The sequence below is a fragment of the Euprymna scolopes genome, chromosome 40 (genome assembly GCF_053919585.1).
Source record: "Euprymna scolopes isolate OS-2025 chromosome 40, ASM5391958v1, whole genome shotgun sequence".
In the NCBI taxonomy this organism is placed as follows: Eukaryota; Metazoa; Mollusca; class Cephalopoda; order Sepiida; family Sepiolidae; genus Euprymna; species Euprymna scolopes.
The window spans coordinates 45,433,333-45,448,930 of record NC_136521.1 but is presented as its reverse complement, the minus strand read 5'-3'; the positions used below and the strand labels follow the sequence as shown (position 1 = coordinate 45,448,930).

The 15,598-nt window shown below is 35.4% G+C and overlaps 1 protein-coding gene across 1 annotated transcript; it reads left to right on the top strand.

Moving 5' to 3' along the window:
• Nucleotides 1-8,405: 8,405 nt before the first annotated feature.
• LOC145265522 (transmembrane protein 11-B, mitochondrial-like) lies at nt 8,406-14,309 on the top strand. The gene is made up of 2 exons (XM_080121435.1): nt 8,406-8,557; nt 13,327-14,309. The coding sequence occupies exons 1-2, from the start codon at nt 8,535-8,537 to the stop codon at nt 13,874-13,876; spliced, it is 573 nt and encodes a 190-aa protein (XP_079977561.1). The 5' UTR covers nt 8,406-8,534; the 3' UTR covers nt 13,877-14,309.
• The last annotated feature ends 1,289 nt before the right edge of the window (nt 14,310-15,598 follow it).

The following is a 15,598-nucleotide window of genomic DNA, read 5'->3' as shown; positions in this document are numbered from 1 at the left end:
AATCATCATTATCATCATAATCATCATTGTCATCATACTCATCATCATCATCGTCATCATTGTCATCATTGTCATCATTGTCATCATAATCATCATTATCATCATAATCATCATCGTCATCATAATCATCGTCATCATAATCATCATTGTCATCATCATCATCATCATCATCATAATCATCATCGTCATCATAATCATCATTGTCATCATAATCATCGGCATCATAATCATCATCGTCATCATAATCATCATTGTCATCATACTCATCATCATCATTGTCATCATTGTCATCATAATCATCATTATCATCATAATCATCATCGTCATCATAATCATCATCATCATAATCATCATTGTCATCATAGTCATCATTATTATAATCATCATCATCATTATCATCATAATCATCATCGTCATCATAATCATCGTCATCATAATCATCATTGTCATCATAGTCATCATCATTATTATAATCATCATCATCATTGTCATCATAATCATAATCATAATCAATCATAATCATCATTGTCATCATCATCATCATCATCATCATAATAATAATAATCATCATCATCAATCATAATCATCATCGTCATCATAATCATCATAATCATAATCATCATTGTCATACTAGTCATCATCGCTACCATAGTCGTCATCATCATCATCATAGTCATCATCGTCATTATAGTCATCATCGTCATAATCATCATCGTCATAATCATCATAGTCATAATCATCATCATAGTCATCATCATCATCATAGTCATCATCGTCATAATCATCATTGTCATAATCATCATAGTCATCATCGTCATAATCATCATCGTCATAATCATCATTGTCATCATAGTCATCATCATCATCATATCATTGTCATCATAATCATCATCGTCATCATAATCATCATCATGATGATCATCATTATCATAGTCATCATAGTCATCATCGTCATAATCATCATAATCATCATAGTCATCATCGTCATCATAGTTATCATCATCATAATCATCATTGTCATCATTGTCATCATCGTAATCATAGTCATCATCATCATAATCATCATAATCATCATTATCATCACAGTCATCATCATCATCATCATCATCATCATCATCATCATCATCATCATAATCATCATTGTCATCATAGTCATCATCATCATCATTATCATCGTCATCATAATCATCATCATAATCATCATTGTCATCATAGTCATCATGATCGTCATGCTTATGTCTCTGATAGTAGCTCCCTACATCAAAGTGGCAATGTGCCTTGTTTGGGGTGAAAATGTTATAAAATAAATTTTTTTAAATAATAATGCTAGCATTCATTGGACGGTTTTTAGAAATTGACTTCCAAACTAACCTATCTCTGCCAAGTCTTTACTTATCCCTTCTTCTCTCAAGACCATTCTCATCACTTCCTTGAATGTCTACCTTGGCCTGCCCCCATGAACTAAACCTGCTATCTAAACTGTTCTACGTCTACTAATCCAAGCACTTTCATCCATTTTTTGTTGCACAGAGTCGAAAGTGTGAACGTGCTAATTGATTGTACAACTAATCAAGTAGACACAAGGTAAGAAGGATGATGGCAATAACAAAGAGACATGACAAACACAAATGATCGGTTAAAGAACGGGTGGCAGAACATCAGTGGACACTGGAATGAGTAGCTAGACGTCAGTGGGCACTAGAAGTGGTTAGATATCAGTGGACACTGGAATGAGTAGCTAGACGTCAGTGGGCACTAGAAGTGGTTAGATATCAGTGGACACTGGAATGAGTAGCTAGACGTCAGTGGGCACTAGAAGTGGTTAGATATCAGTGGACACTGGAATGAGTAGCTAGACGTCAGTGGGCACTAGAAGTGGTTAGATATCAGTGGACACTGGAATGAGTAGCTAGACATCAGTGGGCACTAGAAGTGGTTAGATATCAGTGGTCACTGGAATGAGTAGCTGGACGTCAGTGGGCACTAGAAGTGGTTAGATATCAGTGGACACTGGAATGAGTAGCTAGACGTCAGTGGGCACTAGAAGTGGTTAGAGATCAGTGGTCACTGGAATGGGTAGCTGGACGTCAATGAGCACTCATTGGGCACTGGAACGGGTAGTTAGTTATCACTGAACACTGGAACAGGTAGCTGGATGTCAGTGAGCACTGGAATGGGTAGCTGCAGGAGTGAGCTAGAGTTGCTGGAAATTGCAGGAATGTGCTGGCGGCCACTGGAGTCACTGTAGGGGCGAGTTGGTGTCACTGGAAACTGCGGGAGTGAGCTGAAGGCTGATGCAGTTGCTGCAGGGATGAGTTTGAGTTATTGGAAACCGTGTGAGTGAGCTGGAGCCGCTGGAGTCATTGGACGTAAGCCAAAGTCGAAACAGGTGCAGGAACTAGAGTGGCAAGCTGTGAGAGGGAGTCCCAGGAAGCAGACAGGAGTAGAGAGTGAAGTATATATCGCATTCAGGTGGTTTGTTGAAAGTTAGCCCTGAGAATGACTGTTTGAATCACATTATTAGTTTATGGAGGTTAGCCCTGAAAAAGGCTGTTTGGGTACTGCTGCTACCTCTGGTTCCCACGGCAACTGGATCTGCCGACTTCACTTATTTACTTCAGGGGAGTAGCATGCTCCTGTTCCGCCAGCCATGACTGGATAGAGATCCTTAGTAATTCGTATTTATATTTTTCAATCGCCAACACTGAGGATTGAACCTTCAACCTTCAGGAGAATATCACTTTTACAATTGATTTTTCCAAGTACTGTGTGGACAATTCCAGTACGAATTTTAGAAATTAAACTTATTTTTATTTCTAGTTGTAGATATCACTATTTATTACTAATTACTATTATATATATATATATATATATATATATATATATATATATATATATATATATATACTAGCAAAAGTACCTGTCGTTGACTGGGTTCAAAAACAGCCTACAGAAAATGGACTCTGATTTATGAAAGTATGATAGGTTATGAAAAGGAAGGGTTGTAAAGAGATAGCTTCGAATTTGGGGGTATCAAAACCAAAGCAAAATATGATGAAAGTAAAAATAAAACAGATAAACCCCATAATTTATTATACCATACCTGTTCACACTGAAACACATATCCCAATATTCTGTGGATCTATATTAAAAAACCTTGTTAAACTTTGTGACATATTTCCATTCTATGGAGGTCAGGCGCGAACGAACACCCCATAATTTTATTATACCATATTTCTTCAAACTGAAACATAATTATCAAAGTATACTTACACATATAGATATGAAAAGTCTTTATTAAAGTTTGTGCCTATTTCTATTTTATGGAGGCCAGGTGCGAATGCAAACCTTACAATTTTATTATACCATCCCTATTTAAGTTAAAACATACTTATCAAAGTATTCTTATGTACATCTATATCAAAAACACTTGTAAACATTTTTTTTTCATTTTCAAATTTTTTATTTCCATACTTTGTGGACCAGGCACGTATGCAGACCCCACAATTTTAATAAATCATCATTATTCCAGATCAAACATACCCATTCCTGTGTCCTGATACATCTTCTATCATTATATGTGATCAGTTTTCTATAATAGTCAACCATATAGGAGCCTATTCGTGACCAGACACACACACAGACGTTCTGTTTTATATTATATATATATATATATATATATATATATATATATGTGTGTGTGTGTGTGTATGTGTGTGTATGTATATATATATCTTCTATATAAATAAAATGAACTCATTTTTTCCCGTCTGATTTTGACATTAATAGGATTAAAAATCAAGATATTTCATGCAAATATAATATGCACAAACGGCAGAACAATATCTGAGGTGTGTTATAGGCTTATTATTTCTCAAATTCCTCGATAATCTTAGATTTCTATACTTTTTCTGCTGAGAAGTCACGGCCAAAATCGGTTAAGATCAATGGAAGTGGTAAAATATTTTCTCTCTAATAAATTCCTCCTCCCCCTGCCACCATTTAACACCGTTTGGGGATCGTTCACAAGGAACAGTTGAGAAGAGAACACCGGTTTGGCTTCGTAGTTCTTTCATGTGAAGTTATTTAAAATCACTAAACTAAGCTGCAGTGCTCTGTGGCGTAGTGGTTAGCGTGCTGGACAATTCACATTATATTTTCACATTCGCGCCGACCTACCGTAGTCGTTTTTTTTTTTTGTTTGTTTTTTTTTCCTAAACAACTGGAATGGACTTTTCTTGGTGGCCGAACTGTTAACGTTGCAGATGTTTTTTTTTGTTTTTTTTTCACACTTTATTTTCCTACTTTTACTCATGACTCCGGGTTTGATCCTTCCTACTTACCTACCATAACATTTTTTAAACCCCCCCCCCGTCCCGAAAACAAACACTCGGGCAACGCCGGGTACCCCCGCTAGTATATATATATTACTGTTTTTACTTATTACTGTATATATTATCCATTATTTATAATTAACGTTTACCATGTCGTATTAAATTCTATACTCAGTCTACTTACTAATTGGTTATCTCCCAGCATATGTGCTGCTTCTTTACTCTCCAACATTCTTCCTCTGTCTATTATTTTTACTTCGTCCCTTAATGGTAGATGGTTTTCCTTTTCCCTCCAAATATGGTCAGCTATACTCGACTTTTCAATCTCTCCATTTGAAATTCTGTCCAAATTTCCGAGTTTGACAGAAACATTCCAGAGTTCGGCAAGATACACTTGAAGAAGGTCGGAGGTTATATCGAATGAAACATTGTGAAAATAACACTCAAGATGAGAACAGTAGTCCGATGAAGCCAAATAATACAAAATATAGAGTTTTCCAATATATATATATATATATATATATATATATATATATATATATATATATATATATATATATATATATATTTGTAGTCATCGACATACAGTCCTGTTTCATTGTATCACAACTCATCAGTGCCGCTAGACTAGCATCTCTCCCAAGCCAAGGATTAAACCTAGAACCGTCGTGTTATTATATTTGCGTACAAAAAAAAAAAAAAAAAAATATTTTTGTCTTAACAATATACTTTATTATAACTTAACACTATTGACCATTTTCTAATTAATATCTAAGAGATAAAATTAAACTAAAGGCCTCAAATTTTGCATGACTCGCCACTGAATATTGTCCAATGCCATGATGAGGACCATACGAATTCCGACTGGTTGTTTTGTTAACCATTCTATGTTCCCGCTGTCTTTGAAAATACAGGGTATTCCAAAAGTCTTGGACACATTTTGACATTGAATATCTCAAGAACGCTAAAGGATATAAAAATACATTTGGTATATTCAGAAAGCTTGTAATCTCAAGGTTTTCATGGAATGTTCTCTTTTTCACAGCAAGTGCTCGACTGAGCTCCAATCTATGGTCCCTCCTTGCCAAACTTTCCCAAGAAACACCCGTCTAGCAGAAAACACTATCAATAATTTTCCCCACTCTTTATCTGTGCCTAAACCTAAACGTAGGTTCCATGAACAAAGCTTCTTTCTTAGAACTGCACGCTTGTGGAATTGTCTTCCGTTTTCCTGCTTTCCAGCTGACTACAATATGGTTGTCTTCAAGTCAAACATAAATAACTTTTTGATGAGCCGTTCCACTTAAGTTAACAAATTTACCGAATTTCCATAACTAATGATTACTATATTGTCCAATTTCTACTGTACACTCTTTAACTCTTATCCTCGAGTAGCCTCTTGGCCTTGATAAGTGATGATGCCTATGTAAAAAAAAAAAAATGTTCAATGAGAGCACCATTGGTCACATGACACACATCAAGCCGATAGTCCAATTCTTGCCAAACGTGTCCCAGCATTGTGTTGTCAATGGTTGCAACAGCTTCTGTTATTTGAGCCTGTCGCGGTTTCAAATCACCACCTCCATTTTTTTCTCCTTCTTTCTTTCTTTGCCCCCGCTCCTTCTCTTACCGGCTAAACACGAGTAAAACGTTTGCCAAACACGAGTGAAACATTCGCCAAACATGAGTGCATTCACCAAACACGAGTGAAACGTTCGGCCAAACACGAGTGAAACATGCGGCTAAGCATGAGTGAAACGCATGAACATATATAAAAAAACACCAACAAAACAGGCGATTTAATTTTTACCCTTTAGTCGAAATTAATTTAGATGGAATCAACAAACTCCCAATCTGCTTTTGATTGCATAAATTTCGTTCAAGAATTAAATAGTCGTTTGTTTGTTTTCATGGGTACCAGCCTCACTAATATTACGCCAGCAAAATGAATACAGCTCATTCTGGCCAAGTCAGGGCAACTCGGCCAGGGAGCAATGACTGATGCTACCAGTCACGTTGTCCGATTTCAGCAGCAGTTCAGGGCTAATAAGTCTTTTCACAATTATTCACTACTGCTTGCTTCCTGAGACCCACCAGCAGCGAACTTCATTTCCAGTCCCGGCTTGCTCCAACGCCTCCAGCTCACTCCTGCAGCTTTCCAGCCCTTAGTGCCTCTCAGCTCTTTCCAGTGCCTCCAGCTCTCTTCTGCAGCCTCACCTGCTACCTTGCTCACTCCTGGCTCCCTACCGGTTGTCCATTCCTTAACACTGATCCCTCCGTTCTCAGTGTCGTCCGTTCCTTAACACTGATCCCTCCATTCTCAGTGTTGTCCATTCCTAAACATTGATCCCTCCGTTCTCAGTGTCGTCCGTTCCTTAACACTGATTCCTCCGTTCTCAGTGTCGTCCGTTCCTTAATACTGATTCCTCCGTTCTCAGTGTCGTCCGTTCCTTAACACTGATTCCTCCGTTCTCAGTGTCGTCCGTTCCTTAATACTGATCCCTCTGTTCTCAGTGTCGTCAGTTCCTTAACACTAATTCCTCCGTTCTTAGTGTCCAGCATCCGTTCCGGACTGCCTAGACATCCAGCTGATCTTTCCAGACCCAGCGAGCAACCCTGAACCACGCTACGTCTAGAGTTCCTTTTCCTGACCTTAGCTCGAGTGACGTGCGGCCTTCCAGGCGACCAGCATCCAGATCCAACAATTATTTTTTTTTGTTTCCTTTAAAAAAATAAAGGGCGAACCCTCGTCTTTAATCAAACAACCCGTGTCTGTCATTCTTCTTTGCCATTTTGCTGTTTACCATTTGCCTGTGTCTACCTTGTTAGTTGTTGGGTCGATTATCCCCGGACGACCTGCCCCACAACAAGTTCATCCACGTCTCTTGGAATGGGAGGCACATAGACCAGGCCTTTCACAAATCCCCCCCCCCTCCAAAAAAAAATCGCAGGCTGTTTTCTGAAATTTTTGAAAATGCATGTTGAATAATTGTCCATGATTCAGTTTTTGCAAATTCAATCTCACAAAACACCTTTTCTGGCTGAGTGAACGCCATTACTTGATCTGAAAAGAAATAAAAAAAATCAATAGCAAAATTACAAAAAACTTAATGCATTTAACTTTAAAATGGCGCCACTTTCACCTTTCATAGTTATACAATTCATAGTTAAGCAGATATGAGGACTTGAAATGTGCCCAAGACTTTTGGAACACCCCGTACAATATTTCTACCAATATTTATTTCAGAAAATATTTTCTTAGCTGAAAATTTAATTTTGTAAAGATCGCTTTTTTTCGTTCTTTTGTGGTCTATTAGTAATTCCTTCAATGTTAAATTATATGTTAAAAATTTATACTCTATTAGTTTGTCTGTTGGTATCATGTTTTTATTTTATTGAAAATCTTGTTAACTTTATTGGTAGTTGAATACGTATACTGACATGTTTTTTTTTATGTTAATGTTTTTAGGCACAGAATTTATCGTACATAGCGAAATATAAAAACTAAAAAAAAGATTGATTAATTTCGCTAAAAAGCTAAAATGGCCCGAAAATAGGGTATCATTTTATGTTGTCAAAATATATGAAATAAATCCTCTTCTTTGATTTCTTTTTTATTCAAGTCTTTTGTTGTGCTCACATGTAATCGCCTAAAAAGTAGAATATCATTTTTGTAGGTGGGCGAAGGGGGGGGGGGTAATCTACAAATTTACCAGATATTTGATCGATGTTCTTAACCTCTAATCCTGGCTTTTAAAATTTTAAAAACGCCGAGAAAGAAAGAAAAAAAAAAAAAAAAAAAAAAACTGCATAGACGAGTACTACTGGGGTTCTTATTCGTTATCGTACCGAAATTCGAATATTGAATTTCAAGGGAAGGGTATCTACTGAGTTGTCGGGTCACGGTAATGAACATATCCAAAAATGACGAAAAACGACGGTAGAAAATTAATTATAAATAGTTTCCGAAGACAATTAGCAAAATATAAGTTTTACAAAAAAACCAAAAAAAAACCACAAAGAACGAAACCGGAGAGTTATAATTGCAACAAAAGGGAGGTAAATATAAAAAATAACTGAAAATCTTTGGCCAATTTAGCAAAACTTAATTTTCACTAATTGTCTTCGAGAACTGTGCTTTAACTAGTTATCTCCCCTGTTTGCAGAAATCATGAGTTGTCTTCCTTGGCAATCCATGACATGGCTTCTTCAAGTCCAAAACTGTAAGTAATTATATTTTGTATTTCTACTTTTTATCTAAGATTATATTTTGCTGCAAACTCTCAAAATGTATTCGATTTTTATTTTTTCTTGCTAAATGCACACAAATTTAACATTTCGTTGTTGGTTTTATCATCTTGGAGATAAAGCATCGAGAATAATCCAAGTAGCTGATCATAAATTGAGGGATTGGTTCGTAATTAAGATTATTACGTAAATCGATCCCCGACTTTTTGTCATTCCGTCTTTAGTAATAAATAATTGTTTTCTTTTTTGCCTGTACATGGACAATGATTCTTTCATTCAAAACGTTAAAACGGTTCAATTGTACTATAGTGACTGTTAGAATATCTCGCCAATTTCGATTTGTTTTTACAAACATTTTCGAATAAAATTCTTAAATTGTATTTTTTGCGTTAGAAATGAGATTATGTTTTTTTTTTTTAATGTTTTCAAAATTTTTAATTGAATGTTTTCTTTTTTATTTATTTATTTTTCAAAAATATATTTCACTGTTTTAAAAACTTTCTGTTCTTGTCCAATTTATATGCCTAGACGGAGTTATTGTAGTTATTTTTTTTATTTCTTATTTTATTTATTTATTTTTTTGTGGATAGGATTTTCAAGTTAAATTCAGTTTTTACGTTATCTTTTATTTTGTAAAATAGAAGAGGTGGCAAAGATCCCCGATCCCCATAAGAATGGTTTTCTATATAACAACATTATTATTTCAGCACGGTCCGTAAACTGCACAAGTATCAATTTTTTTGGCAGATGTGCAGTTTAGGCTGTAAACATAGCCTTTAAGCTTTGCACGGACAAGCAGCAAAATCCCACCCCTTCACTGTGGAAGTCCCGAGATGCTAGAAAGCCTCTACTCAATTAGTTACTTTTCACAAACTGCTAGTGCTAGACTTCCTGCTTCTCTAACTGTATTAACTTGCACAAATTGTGAACAAATAACTTGCTGCTCAACTCCTACATAATGCTCCTGTAGACAGGGTTCAAAATACTAACTCCTTACGTCCAAGTGACAATCTGTCTTGTTTGGAGTGAATAAGAATTTAAAAAAAAATGTCTATCTATCTATCTATGGTGCTAGTGCAGAGAGTGATCCACGCTATTTTTAAAATCGTATTTCCAAGTTTAATTAAAGTTTTATGATATGTTTTTTTATTCAATTGTAAGGTTGAAGTATAGAATAGGTACAAAGCAAAGCACCCTCCCCTCCCCATGTTAAGAATGGCTTTTTAAATAATAACGTTATTATTTATGTCCGGATCACTCTGCACTAGTACCCTATCTATCTATATTATTATGATTTACTATAATAATTATTAAATAACTACAAACACTAGTGTTTCATCCTTTCAGGAATCATCAGTGCAAGGTGTCATGGTTAACACCAGTCGAGAGATTTGATCCCCGGCAACAGAAGTCATGTCTGGCTTCATTAGCAAGGACCCAAATCATTCGGCTACCATAAACTGTGAGAGATATAGTTGAATTTTAAACATTTATTCTTATTAAATGCTTTTAACATCAGTCAGAGTGATCTAATCATATGACGATCTGCGCATATATATATGTGTGTATATATATATATATATATGTATGTATATATATATATATATATATATATATATATATATAATTATATTATATTTAAGCTCTATCTTTTTGTTGGATTTATTGAGCTTTTACATCTGGTTTGGTTTATTATATAAATATTTGTATAATATTTATATTCATTTGAGTTTACACTTTTCTTTCTGTAAACCAAATATTATCCTTTCATTTATATATATATGTATATATATATATATATATATATATATATATATATATATATAAGGGATAGCCTTGATCATAATAATTAAAACAAAAATGACGATAGGATGCAGCATGACCACTTTAGATCAAAGTAAAGATACTTAGGCCCTTAAACTAAAGGATAGCCCTCCCCCCTCACCAGCTGAGATACTCTGGCCAGCTTGGAATGTATCCCCCCTCTTCTCTCATCTACCCCTATTCCTCGTTTTCCAGAGTTTAAATCACACCTATAATATCTTTTTATATACAAAATGAATGAATGAATCTTGATTTTGACTTCAATATCGTTTCTTTTTTTTTTTCGGTCTGATGGAGTGGTCTCTCTGAATTGTGATTCCACCGAAACATGTATGAGACTCCACTGAAACATGTATGCACATATGTAACCAATAGTGTTTGTATAATAAACATAGTATATACTTGCTCTGTCCTCAATCGCACACTTTTTAATAGACACAGGAGTTTCAGTGGATCTACATTTAGAAAACCAAACTATACAACCATTTTATATTGGATATTGGATTCTCTCGTCAATTTCGACATATGAAGTTTCAACAACTTATTGTTTAACTTCATTTATGCTTCTGCCTCAGATGACGTTTAAATCCTCTAAGAAATTTGCAAATGAGTCCACATGTAGTACAAGTTGTGGAGTTAGTGATGGGGTTGATGGTATGGCTGCTGACCATTTAGCTCTTTCCCTTTTTTTCACGCAGATGGTTCAAATTATTAGAATGAAAATGGCAAAGACCCTCAAAACAAGGCGATTTCCACTCTTTGCGATCCAAGACCTTGTTCTCAATACTGCTGTTTGCAATACTAATTGATGATTGCTCTTTAACTCGTTTTTGTACTTCATTAATGGTCACCCCACATTCCTTTTACCTCCATCCAGCTGATTGTACATTAGGATTTTTGGTATCCTTTCATCAGACATTATCAGGACATGACCAGTTCACCACAGTTTGCACTGAATAAGGAATGACTCAATTCCAGAAATATTGCACCATATATATATATATATATATATATATATATATATATATATATATATATATTCGCAAAAATCAAGACAACAAAATATAAAATGAGAACATCTTATTGTTTATTTTCTTATGCTTTACAATAGTTTCATAACTGTTTGAACAATTTTAAATATTATATCACTAAAAAATATTCCAAAACAGCTACTCTTCAGATGGCCAAATACACTATTTATACATATATGAATACATTCATAATTTCTATTTTTAGAGAACAAGCAGTTGGACCTACCTACACACCATCTTTATATTTTCTTTATTTTTAATTTTTCGATAGCTTTCGTATTTAGTAATCGCCCCATTTTCATATTTCTACTTTTTAAATGATGTTTTTTATTTTTATATTAATTTAATGCTTTGTATGTTTTTTTTAAATTTGATAATTATTTTTCTTCCTCAATTTATTTATTTATTTAATTAATTTATTTCCAAATACTAATTCACCTTTAAATTCTAGTTTCTACTTATATGCTCGATTATAAACGATATCAGAGTCTGCGCAGACTTCTCAACCGGGTTGAATGCTGCACTTTAGGATCATCATTATTTGCTACCCAACCCCAAAGAAGTTTTTACGAAATTAAATGGAGGGAAAACATTTTCAAAAATAGATCTGAGCGAAGCATACCTCCAGATTTCTGTTGAAGAAGAAAGCTCCAAACTTTTGAGCCTTACCACTCACCAGGGACTTTTTAAGTTTAATAGGTTAGCTTTCGGAATCAAAATCGCACCAGCTATCTTTCAACAGATAATCGACACAATGTTGAGCGGGCTTGATTTTTTTTCATTGGATACCTAGACGATATTCTAATAAAAAGTTAATCTACAGAGCAACATAGAAAACACGTTTTTCAAAAAGATAAACGAGTACAGATTCACACTTAAAGACACCAAATGTGAATTTTTACTCGACCAAATAAAATACATTGGGTAGATAATAGATAGGGATGGTAGACGGCTTGATCCAGAAAGGTCCATAGCAATAAAAAATATGCTTGAGCTACACATAACAACACTTCTTGGGAACAGTTGTCTTTGTGGGTTTTATCTGTTTGGGCAATAACTTGTCAAAGACTGGCCATATTTTTCTTGCGAACATCACCTCCACTGGAGACATCTGGGATGGTGTATTCTTGTTAGGCGTTTCTAAAGTTTTTTAGGCTTAGCTAATTACTATCAGGCCTTCATTCTTAATATGCACTCATTGCGCGCACCTTTCAATAAACTACTGAGGAAAGATAACGTTTGGAACTGGACCATGGAATGCAAGATGGCATTCAAAAAGCTAAACGGGATACTCACATCAGAACTATTCCTGACACATTACAATCCAAATTTAGATATTATCGTTGCATGTATCCTGCATAAAATGGCTGATGGTTCTACGAAACCGATAGCACATGCGTCGAGAATCCTACTACCTCTGGAAAGGAATTATTCTCAGATAGAAAAAGAATGCATAAGCATCATTTTTGTGGTAACAAGATTTCATAAATTTCTCTATGGACGACATTTCTATTTCAAACGGACCAGAAGCTGCTGATCTCTATCTTTGGCTCAAAGAAAGGGTTGCCTATACATACAGCAAACAGGCTCCAAAGATGGGGAACAATCCTATTAAATTACAACTTTGATATGGAGTTCCTTCCGTCAAAGAAATTAAACTGATAAGGTATATATATATATATATATATATATATATATATGATGAGAATAATGGAAATAGTATTCCGATAAAATAGAGAAATAAAAAGGGAACAAACTGAGTTATGTATTCATCAACGTTTCGTCTTTATTTCGAGATTTTCTCTGGAAGTCTCGAAATAAAGACGAAACGTTTCTCTCTCTCTTATATATTTTCATTTTTTTGTTTTTATTTTTATTTATTTTTCCAGTGCTCCTCCTGCTGTTGCGATCATCGGAGAAATAGACAGCCCATCAGAGCAAGAAAACCGGGAAGTTGAGTTGGACCGTTACCTTTATGCAAAAACTAGAGTCATTGTAATCAGAGCCAAGTCATTGGGTTACGAAACGCGTCAGTGGATCTACTTGGGTAATTGGCTTCACCGTACGGCTATTATCTCGAGCGTAAGTTGCTTGCTGACTGCAAAAGTCTTTGGTACGGATCATGTCTTTGTTCTGCCTTGGGGAATCCTGAGTATTCTTTCCGGAAGCATTTACGCAGTCTCCTGGCAGACTGATCCATGTTCGGATTACCAAATCGAAAGGAATGTCGATAAGATCCGTACTGTCCTCAAATTTAACAGATTGAAAAACTTTGATGACGACGACATTGAAGCCGATGAATATGATGACGGTAGCTGTTCAAATTCCGTGGTTCTTGTGCGCACAGACACTTTGGCCAAGCATCTTGTATGCAACGCCATGGTACTGCTTGCTGCATGGATCTGTGGCTATCGAATTTATACGAGGTACCTGAAGTGACTGCTGGATTGTCTTTGCCTCGTCCCTCAACTGCCATTATGAAACTCCGTCTGAAACCACGAACAAATCTTCTTGGTATTTTTTATATTATAATTATCTTTGTCGTTTCCGCCATTCTACGATCTAATATTTTCATAATAATTCATTAAGATGCATACGTTCAATCTGTCTTTTTAGCAATTTAATAAAGATGTTTAGACGTGCTTAACCATTTATGACCTGAATTATGATGTAGATGATTAAAAAATATTTATTGTTAATTTTAATGAGTTTAAAGAGTAATGATACTATGATTTTAAGACTTTTTCAATATAACAATCTTTCATTATGAAGTTTAATAGTTAAACTACCACTGGGAATTTTTGCATTTCATAAACTTAATTTGATTATTATCCATAGTGCTTGAAAAAAAGTGTCCTACAACAAATGAAATCCTCCACTCTCTGAGACAGATTGCAGCATACTGGATGTAAGCAATGGACAATTGCAGTCTGGAGGTATATGGCATCTACCCACATACTGAACTAATACGTACAAGGCGTGTTTAAATCAATCCCATTTTCTTTAAGCCGTTTTATTCATTTATTTACGATTGAACGAATTAGTTCAACCAAGTATGTAGGGTTAAAATAAGAATGGTAAGCTCCCTTTACCGGGCTAGAAACCTGCCAGTATCCTATATCTCTATAAATCCGCGATTTGCCGATGCATGAAGTATTGTTGCGCTATCTGAACTGATACACCAGCCACTTGTATCTCCCTCCTGGACAAGGTACAAAAAAAAAAGTCTTAAACCTATTAGATTTCAACACTAACCAGCTCTGGTCTCTATCCCATCGCTGCAAGGTTGCATCTTTGTGCTTGTTTAAGAATGTGCTCCAATGAACTTTTTATACTTTTATGCCCCCCCCCAATAGCCAAACAAACTTGACTAACAGCAAAATCTTACCACTTCACTGTAGAGGTCCCCAGATGCTAGAAGACTTTCTGCTCTAGTAGCTTCTTTTCTCCTCAGACTGCTTGCCTTTGGAATCCCCACCCCCACTCCCTGTTTCCCTGATTATACCGACATGAAGAAAGTTAAAAAGTAATGTGCATTAGTATCTTACTGCTCCTCCCCTGGAGTGCTGGTTCTTCAATCCTACTTTCCGATCCTAGTGTCGCATCTTCCCATTGTTGGAGAGAGATAAATACTGATGTGGCCCTCGGGCTAGAATCAAAGTGTAGTCGCCGTTTTTTGCCGGCCAAGTTAGAGTTAAAACAAATGTTATTTTTATTTTGAAGTGCTCCTTTTTGGTGAGCTGGATTTTCCCCTCTCATGGAAAGTAAATAGACTGGTCGATGGACAGATGCAGCCTCTTGTTCATGTGTGGGCATATCTAAAAGTGAAAGCGGTGCTTGAAGGCTGTGGCAATGCAGTCTTGTAGAAAAACATTTTTTGGGTATGAAACGAGGTAAACAGAATAATCATGATGTTGAAAGATTTCAATAATTTTTAATTCTAAAATATTGATTTACCAAGATAATGTGTCGAATCAAGGTGGTGGCTTGGTGTTAAGTCTTCTAAGTTTTCTCAGTATACCTCATCTTCAGAAACAAGAAAAAAAAAAAAATAAATATGGCCGTCTTCAAGTCCAATGTAAACAAGTTCTTGATGAGTCGTCCCCTTAAGTAATCCAATTTACCAAATTTATATGTCTAACGATTACTGTATTGCCCTTT